The following is a 10,380-nucleotide window of genomic DNA, read 5'->3' as shown; positions in this document are numbered from 1 at the left end:
TTGATTTTTTTCTCATTATCATTTTTTGACAGCTTCTCACAATTATTATTATTACTTTTAAATTGTAAACCTTTGTGGGTCATTAAACAGAAACATAACATGACATTTTCAACTTTCAGAAGACAAACCTCCTTTATTTCTAAACTGCATTTCAGATGAATCTCACAGTCACTTTCCCAAAAAGCAAAGGAGTTAAGCAATGACGTAAGTCGTCTAATGTCCAAATGTCTTCTAGATACGTGGGTCTGGAGCAGATGCATTGTTTTGCTTTCCAGTTTGGATTAAAGAAGGAATTAGTGGTTGAATTCAATGGAAAGTAATAGCAATGGTTTGAATTATGGTTTGGACTGAATGATGGGTATCACTCATGTCTATTAAGCTGAGGTTTGTTTACAGACACAACAAAGCTACATGTAAGACAAGTGATGGAGGCCTCCAACTCTGGTTCTGCCACAATTCATCCTTTTTAATGACATATAAAATATTGTGTTGAGTATTCAAAGGTGATTTACAGCCTGTATTATGCGATGCAGTTGACACTCTGCTGTGTGTCCTCAGCGATGACAGCTCACAATCAGCTGTGGCTTTCAATTCTTGCTCGTCTCAGGCAGCAAGGCGTCTTTTGTTTGGTTCCTCACAGTCTTGAGGAAGGTCATGATGCCAGAGCCACCGGTGCCCCTCTCCTCTAATGCTGTGGGTGCTCTGCTGATTATATCCCCCTCTACCTCCTGGCTCTGGTTTCGAAGTTGACGGGCACGGGCAGCGGGTACAGTGATGAAGCGGCTGACAACATTGAGGTGGTAGTTGCGCAAAGCCACCAGTTTTGTGACACAGTGCTGATAGGCTTGGTTTAACTGCTCGCTGGCCTGCTGCAGGACAAAACTCTTCAGGGAGGGTTGCAAAGAGATGTCCCGGATTAGCTGTTTGTGGGCAGGTGGCATGTAGTTCCTCATGCGGGTTAGAAAGGCACCTACATAAGGGCAGTATCATCACAGTGAGTCCTTCTCAAATCTCTCTGACACTGTTGTAATCAGTAAAAGTAAAAACAGCCACCTTACCACTTTGTGCTTCATGTTTGACTCCCAGAAGTTCATCAAAGCAGTGCAGCAGGCTGCTCTGAGCAGCACTCCCACCTGAGTACTCCATTGGCTCTGCCTGGACCCCTTCGTATACCAGCCCCTTTGGCATGCAGGAGTTGTCTTTCCACCTAAGCATGTGTACGTGAATACAAACACATTTCAAAAAATATGTTTCACTTTACCAATGACTGAGCCAGATAAAAAGGAGAGATTTCTGTACCCAGACAGGTAGATCCTCATAACGCCATAGAAGACTGAAGGCTCCACGTACACTTCAGAAAAATCACATCAAACAAAATATTTGTCAGTAGGGAAATACTACTACTTTTAAATGTTAGGGTGATTACTAGAGGTGTACCGATACCACTTTTTCCTTCCCGATACCGATTCCGATCCCTGAACCCTAGGTATCTGCCGTAACGAGTACCGATCCGATACCAGTGCATAAAATAAAAATGGATGGGATGTGAATTGTTGTATGTCTCAACTCCTAAAACTTTATGTAAAATATTAAGAAATGAATGCCAAAAATCTTTTTTCATTATTATTATCCAGTGTTGACACAGATCAAGACACAGGTTAAAGTGCAGCCACACAATTTGGTAAAAAAGATATTTTAAAGGCTGCAGTAGAATGCTTTTTAATCTCCACTCCGTTTCCATTCCGTTTGTCTGTAGCGTGTGTATCATAATGACATGAGGCATTACGTGGTATCGGATTGGCTGTACTCGCCGATACCGCATTTCAGGCAGTATCGGAGGCATTTCCAATACTGGTATTGGTATTGGTACAATTCTAGTGATTACCTTGCATCAGTTTAAGTGCATCTATCATGTCCAGTATAGACTGGCTGATGTCTTCCAGGGCTCTGGCCACAGCCTCAGTGTCTCCTCTCCTGACACCATTGATCACAATGGGAATGTTCTGCAACACAGCAAGTTACAGTGGTTTTGTTTTTATCTCAACATAATCAATCCCTGTTTTTAATAGAGATGCATATTGTATGAACTGATTTATTTTGAATATATATTCACCCTCAGTGCAGGGACTGCTGCCAGCTCCACCAGCAGAGTAACCATAAAGAAACCTCGCACACTGTCTCCTCCTGGGAGGCTGAGCAGCAGCTCCAAGTTCCTGATCATGATCATAAAAATTCCTGATTATGATCATAAAACAATAATTTGATGCAAACATGGTAATATTTGGGTACGAGGACCAGATGTAAAGTGGTAATGTACTTACTCCATGTTGAAAGGCCTGGCACAGGAGACATAAAGATGGAAAAAAAGAGGAACAGATTTACACCTGACACTTGTTCAGGAGGCAACCAAACCACATACAGTACAGGCCAAAAGTTTGGACACACCTTCTCATTCAATGCGTTTTCTTTATTTTCATGACTATTTACATTGTAGATTCTCACTGAAGGCATCAAAACTATGAAGGAGTACATGTGGAATTATGTACTTAACAAAAAAAGGTGAAATAACTGAAAACATGTTTTATATTCTAGTTTCTTCAAAATAGCCACCCTTTGCTCTGATTACTGCTTTGCACACTCTTGGCATTCTCTCCATGAGCTTCAAGAGGTAGTCACCTGAAATGGTTTCCACTTCACAGGTGTGCCTTATCAGGGTTAATTAGTGGAATTTCTTGCTTTATCAATGGGGTTGGGACCATCAGTTGTGTTGTGCAGAAGTCAGGTTAATACACAGCCGACAGCCCTATTGGACAACTGTTAAAATTCATATTATGGCAAGAACCAATCAGCTAACTAAAGAAAAACGAGTGGCCATCATAACTTTAAGAAATGAAGGTCAGTCAGTCCGGAAAATTGCAAAAACTTTAAATGTGTCCCCAAGTGGAGTCGCAAAAACCATCAAGCGCTACAACGAAACTGGCACACATGAGGACCGACCCAGGAAAGGAAGACCAAGAGTCACCTCTGCTTCTGAGGATAAGTTCATCCGAGTCACCAGCCTCAGAAATCGCAAGTTAACAGCAGCTCAGATCAGAGACCAGATGAATGCCACACAGAGTTCTAGCAGCAGACCCATCTCTAGAACAACTGTTAAGAGGAGACTGCGCGAATCAGGCCTTCATGGTCAAATAGCTATGGGGTGCCGTTTGTAAAGTGTCTCACGCTGAAAATAACATCAACATTTTGCCACATTTAGCTTCAAACAATGTTTAAAAAAGTATTGTGATTTTTTTAACGTCACCTTTTACCACATTTACAGCAATATTTGTTAAATTAGAAATATATTAAATAGTTAAATCTAAATATTAAATGTGGCACCTAAATGTTAAATGTTAAATCTAAATGCTAAATCTAAATCTAAATGTTAAATCTAAATATTAAATCTAAATCTAAATGCTAAATCTAAATCTAAATCTAAATGTTAAATCTAAATGCTAAATATAAATATAAATGTTAAATCTAAATATTAAATCTAAATCTAAATGTTAAATCTAAATGTTTTGGGTGAAACTAAATATTTAGCTAATATGCAAATTCACACTGCGGTCACGGAAGTACCAAAATAAAAGCTCGAGATGGTCAGACTGTTTATAGAATCAAATAACGAATTAAAACCAACTTATGGAAATGGACACTTGAACATACATTAGCGTGATAATAACTACCTAAAATAACAAGAAACGTGTTTGGAGAAATTTTATTTGACGTGTACTTTGAGTTGTTAGTGTCCCTTCGGAGGGATTAACAACCTAAGCTAAGCTAACAACCGTCAGTTCTTAGCCCGTTTGCAGTGTCTGTAATGACTCATTAACTCTTAAGCGGTCCGTGAAAAAATATTTTTTCCAGCGGATGTCTTAGTTACAACATGATTGAGCTAGCAAAGCAGTTTTGTGTTGCGATGTGTGGTATTTATTCAGTTTTGAAATCACGATGTCTAGAAAGCACCAGTGGCGCAGCAGCAGCAAAGCTATCAGGGCGTCATCTGTTAAATGTCTCCCATTGTCGGATCGACATTAAACTACTCAGTTAGCTTAATCATCTTGAAACTAACACAGCCGCTGGAAAAAAATATTTTCTTCACGGACCGTTTAGAGTTAATGAGTCATTACAGACACCGCTAACGGCGCTAACAGCTAACAGTTAGCCCCGCTAATCTACGATAACCATGTTATTAATTTCAGACCGTGATAGTAATGTTTGTTCAGTCATAGTGTTTATAGGCTTTACAAACACCAGATCAGTCTAAACGGTGATACAGTGACGTGAAAAACGTGAGATGTGCATATATATATGTTGCCAAACTCCGCTGGTTTTCTACCTGGAAGTATTTGTAAACAACAAGGTGATTCCCTCTGAAGGGACACTAACAACTCAAAGTACACATCAAATAAAATTTCTCCAAACACGTTTCTTGTTATTTTAGGTAGTTATTATCACGCTAATGTATGTTCAAGTGTCCATTTCCCCCGATAATTTGGTTTTAATTCGTTATTTGATTCTATAAACACTCCGACCATCTCGAGCTTTTATTTTGGTACTTCCGGTGACCGGCAGTGTGAATTTGCATATTAGCTAAATATTTAGTTTCACCCAAAACATTTAGATTTAACATTTAGATTTAGATTTAATATTTAGATTTAACATTTATATTTATATTTATATTTAGCATTTAGATTTAACATTTAGATTTAGATTTAGATTTAGCATTTAGATTTAGATTTAATATTTAGATTTAACATTTAGATTTAGATTTAGCATTTAGATTTAGATTTAATATTTAGATTTAACATTTAACATTTAGGTGCCACATTTAATATTTAGATTTAACTATTTAATATATTTCTAAGTTAACAAATATTGCTGTAAATGTGGTAAAAGGTGACGTTAAAAAAATCACAATACTTTTTTAAACATTGTTTGAAGCTAAATGTGGCAAAATGTTGATGTTATTTTCAGTTTGAGACACTTTACAAACGGCACCCCATAAATAGCTGCTAGGAAACCACTGCTAAGGAGAGGCAACAAGCAGAAGAGATTTGTTTGGGCCAAGAAACACAAGGAATGGACATTAGACCAGTGGAAATCTGTGCTTTGGTCTGATGAGTCCAAATTTGAGATCTTTGGTTCCAACCGCCGTGTCTTTGTGAGACGCAGAAAAGGTGAACGGATGGATTCCACATGCCTGGTTCCCACTGTGAAGCATGGAGGAGGAGGTGTGATGGTGTGGGGGTGTTTTGCTGGTGACACTGTTGGGGATTTATTCAAAATTGAAGGCACACTGAACCAGCATGGCTACCACAGCGTCCTGCAGCGACATGCCATCCCATCCGCTTTGCGTTTAGTTGGACGATCATTTATTTTTCAACAGGACAATGACCCCAAACACACCTCCAGGCTGTGTAAGGGCTATTTGACCAAGAAGGAGAGTGATGGAGTGCTGCGGCAGATGACCTGGCCTCCACAGTCACCGGACCTGAACCCAATCGAGATGGTTTGGGGTGCGCTGGACTGCAGAGTGAAGGCAAAGGGGCCAACAAGTGCTAAACACCTCTGGGAACTCCTTCAAGACTGTTGGAAAACCATTTCAGGTGACTACCTCTTGAAGCTCATGGAGAGAATGCCAAGAGTGTGCAAAGCAGTAATCAGAGCAAAGGGTGGCTATTTTGAAGAAACTAGAATATAAAACATGTTTTCAGTTATTTCACCTTTTTTTGTTAAGTACATAACTCCACATGTGTTCATTCATAGTTTTGATGCCTTCAGTGAGAATCTACAATGTAAATAGTCATGAAAATAAAGAAAATGCATTGAATGAGAAGGTGTGTCCAAACTTTTGGCCTGTACTGTACATAACTGGTCTTACCCTTCTGGATCCCTCTTCTTCCAGTTAGCCAGCACTGCATCTGCATGGGTGAGAACTGGGGGAAGTCCTAAGCGCTGTGAAACCTCCCAATATGGGACCGCCAAGTTATGTGGAAGCATCTTAGGGGAAGATTATTGAAGATGGAAAGTCATTCATATAAACTGCAGAGCAACTGATAGCAGGCAGGGAAATGGGGAAAATAAAGTCAGTATGACTGAAAGAAAAACTGAAATATACCTCAACTGTGTTGTTCTCTCCCTCCTGCCAGACGTAGCCCATGGTCATCACACTGAGGGCCAGGTGGGCCAGTCGTAACTCCCGGTGGTTTTGCAGAAACTGGCTGCTCAGCAGCGGCATCTGAACAGTAGGGGTATCATCACTGAACCATGGCCCCATAAACATAGTGAATTGTCCCTCTCAGTTTATTGTTACCTTGTTAATACAGAGGCGCAACTCGTGAGAGTGCACAAGCTCTGGGACTCGCAGGGCAATATCCATCCATGGCTGGTAGTAAGGTGGAAGCTCTTGCTTTGAAAGTCAAGTTGGTGCATAACAAGAAAATGTGGATCACCGTGGCAAATGGAAATGAAAGAGAAGAGTGTACAGATGTGAAGGTGCAAATGACAGAACAATCTAGGATATTTTTATGTCTAATTTTAATGCCTCTTACATGAATTTGCATTTCATTATTGTATGTTGCTACATGCACAGTGACCTTGCACTTGGGGTGTGATTTTGGAAACAAAATGCTGCCTTAGGAATAAAGTTCATCACATGAAGCAAGCAGGACAAATGCCAAATGTCAGATTCCCTTGGCCAAGTTGTGATTAAGTTTACAGTTTTATGACAGATAAACTGTGAGCATCATTTCTATTTGGGAGCGTATCTATGTTCCCAGGGTTCTATGTTCCCCACTTAAGCCTGCAAAAAAGGTTCTATGTTCCTCGCTTACACAAAAAAGGTTCTATGTTTCCTGGGTTCTATGTTGCCCACTCAACCAAGCGGGAAACATAGAACCCTTTTTGTGTAAGCGGGAAACATAGAACCCTTTTTGTGTAAGCGGGGAACATAGAAGCTTTTTGCAGGGTTAAGTGGGGAACATAGCACCGGGAAACATAGAACCCTGGAAACATAGGGATGACCCCCTTGTGTATAAGCTAAAATTAAAAACTGTAAACAAAGACAGAGAAGGAAACTTATCCATCAGGCTTTTCCACCTACCAGAGGATCAGGGAGGATGAAGCCAAACTCCTCGGAGACATGGTAGGAGTCCAGAGAGAAAGGACATTTAGAGTCTGATTCAGCAGCAGCCATAGAGAAAGAAACATAAACCCACTGACAGCGCAGATCGTCTGACTATCTGAATGGCTCAAGAGACCTTAACCTGTCTGGACTCTGGCACAGAGTTTGCTTTTAAACTGCTATCAATAATGGTTATGCAACAGCTATCCCCCATTTCTGCTATTGCACATGTCGACACAGTCACGTGTGGTAAATCAGTACCTATGCTTCACTTTGTGAAACAGTAAATAGAAGAAGTAGAAGTATTCATAATAAAAAGAGGAATTTGTTGCACATTATATCACATCATGCCTGTATTTGAACTATCATTACTTATTACTTAAACATCATCCTTTTTGTTCCACATCAAAGTGGTTACTGAGTACTGCAACATTACTTTAAATATGTGAAGACAAACTTCTTTATTTCCTTTAGATCTGTTGCTGTGAAGACAGCATTAATTATAATTAGTGACCATTAGTTATGCTTTTTGTGTCCCCTAAAGTGAAATGCAGCATCACACTGATTAGTTAATGCGTGCTGAATCATTAGTTAATTATTACCTTCATTGTCTTCTTTGTCTGTCTTGAGAGGTGATACAACCTTATTGACAAACAACTAATATCCTTCTTTCTTACCTCATGATGGATCCTTCCAGTAATTACAGTGTCAGTGTAGCAAATGGGATTTACTAAGAGGCACAGAAGAGAGTATATTTAGCTAGGAGTCCAATGTGTGAACACAACAGAGTGGAGACAATGGTAGGTTTTATATTGTAGTAAATTTTCTTAAAAAATGAATCAAACAAATACAAAACACAAAAGCAGGCCTTTCAGATTATTGTGTTTCCAGAGTTTGATGATTTTGCTTCTGCTCAAAAGTTCAGGTTTGGTTGGGTGCTTCAGAGTTTGGTTCATTATGTTTATCCGAAGTTCAGCTCATCCTACCATTCTTATAGAAATGAATTCGAATTGTTTTAACAGGATAAAGGTGGTGTTTTGTCAGCATGCCAGTAGCAGTAATCCTAGGGTGCTGTAAAACAAGTGTCAGAAGTCTCTGTCTCTCTCCAAAGCACAGTCTGTCTGATCTGGATAAAATGAATGATTCATTACTGATATGTTAACTGAAGCATCATTGTTGTACGAGCAATATTCATACTGGTTATATAAACAATCTGATTGTATTTTCTCATGTTCGCTGAGCAACAGTTTTGTGTGAAAGTTAAAGGCCTGTCCCGGGAGCGTATCTATGTTCCCAGGGTTCTATGTTCCCCACTTAACCCTGCAAAAAGTTTCTATGTTCCCCGCTTACACAAAAAAAGTTCTATGTTTCCTGGGTTCTATGTTGCCCACTCAACCAAGTGGGCAACATAGAACCCTTTTTGTGTAAGCGGGGAACATAGAAGCTTTTTGCAGGGTTAAGTGGGGAACATAGAACCTGGGAAACATAGAACCCTGGGAACATAGGGATGACCCCGAATGCAGAGGACTGCATGCATCGTGTGTTGTCAAACACTGTGTGTTCAGATCAGTTTAACTCCCCTACCAGCAGGATTAAAGTGACGAGAACAGGAAATGACCTCAACTCACCTGGATACTTATAGTTTGGGACTGGTCTGTGATTGGCAAAGTGGTTGTTGGCTTTTTAACCTGGGTTACACCAACATTATGTTATCACTGGTAATTCATCATTACCTCATTATTACCTTACCAACACATCTGAGCACATGTTTAAGTTAAATTCAGTATAACCGTATAAAAATAAAAAAGGAACCTTCTTGTTTTCCCCATTGATAATTATAAACTAATTATTAGCTAGTGTATGATGTTTGATTGGGAATTACTCAAGAACTGACCATTAACTTAAGAATTAGTTACTCATTTGTTCTTTATTAGCCTGGGCTATTGTTCTTTGTGTATTTTATTGCAAAGTGTAATCAAAAACTACAAAACGTTATCTTGACCTCCACATCCAGACCTATGTCCTCCACTCTGTCCACATGCTCACACCAAATTCAGGGTCTTATTCATGTCTCATCCTTATTTATTCTTATTATGTATTTATAATTATATTTAATTTTATTTTTGAGTACGTGTGTTTCATATGTTGATTCAGATTCTGCTCATGCAAGCATCTTACAGTTACATAGCCTCCTCATATCATAGCTCTTTGTTTTGTCTTATGGACTGATTGCTTTAAAGTCAGTAGCCTAGAACACTGGTTCACAACCTGGGGTTCCTGACCCCAGGAAATGGCTGCCAAAGCTTTATGGGGAGGTTGCAAGGCCTTCTTGATTATAAGGGGTGTAAGAAAACTTTTTAAAAAGATGTACAATAAGCCTGTATCGCAATATATCATTCATGTCTGTAAAGAAGACTGAATGATATTGTTATTTTTAAAGTTTAGATCATCATCAAAGTTATAAACTTTAAAAATCTCACAAGATAACAGCACAGAGGAGACCTAACACAAGCTATTCACAGAGCCTTCATTCACTGCTAAACAGTCTCGTCCTGCGTTAGAAAAGTATGTGGTTAGAACAACCAAGGACCTGACAGAACAATGACCAAACATCAGGGAGAAGAATAGGCTGAATTTGTCCAAAACTGAAACCTATTGAGTATGTATGATTGTTAAATATGTAAAAATACATCGTGCAGATATTGAATTGTATAGGAAGTTTTTAAAATATCAGGAAACTCATCTCTGATACGTTATTCACAGAAAAAAGCACTCATTTTACACAATCTTCCTGCAGTTAGTGCGATCACTGTTTGAGTTAATTGTGCAGTTTATCAGCTGTTCTGTACTATTATTGTTATGCAATGACTATAACATGAAATATCCATAAAATATGTCACTTAGGGATCCTCAGTTTACTCAATATTCGAAAAAGGGGTCCCTTAAGGAAAAAGGTTGGGTTAGAAGACCATCACTTACAACACAAATGCTACATATCATTATGTAACATGTGTCATAGTACAGTGCATTAATTTAGCTCCCATTTTTTCTTATTATGAAGAAACTGATCCACCCTTTGCTCTGCTTTTATATCCACTCATGTATGTGTCAGTATTAAAGAGAGGATTGGAGGAAATTTAGACTGTCAGCCCCACCTGGTGGAGCAGACTGAACATTGCAGGAGTTACAGTAAAACATGCTTTACATATGGATAA

General features: G+C 39.0%; 1 protein-coding gene across 1 annotated transcript; it reads right to left on the bottom strand.

The window, feature by feature from the left end:
* Nucleotides 1–243: 243 nt before the first annotated feature.
* ido1 (indoleamine 2,3-dioxygenase 1) lies at nt 244–7,311 on the bottom strand. Its single transcript, XM_049578885.1, has 10 exons — nt 7,145–7,311; nt 6,356–6,451; nt 6,161–6,280; nt 5,924–6,042; nt 2,322–2,336; nt 2,114–2,213; nt 1,886–2,003; nt 1,300–1,351; nt 1,059–1,207; nt 244–970 (listed from the first exon to the last, which is right to left on the bottom strand). Exons 1-10 carry the CDS (start codon nt 7,235–7,237, stop codon nt 588–590), a joined length of 1,245 nt encoding a protein of 414 aa, XP_049434842.1. The 5' UTR covers nt 7,238–7,311; the 3' UTR covers nt 244–587.
* Between the last annotated feature and the right edge of the window lie 3,069 nt (nt 7,312–10,380).

Source organism: Epinephelus fuscoguttatus, linkage group LG6 (assembly GCF_011397635.1).
Source record: "Epinephelus fuscoguttatus linkage group LG6, E.fuscoguttatus.final_Chr_v1".
NCBI lineage: Eukaryota > Metazoa > Chordata > Actinopteri > Perciformes > Serranidae > Epinephelus > Epinephelus fuscoguttatus.
This window is presented reverse-complemented; position numbering and strand designations above follow the sequence as displayed.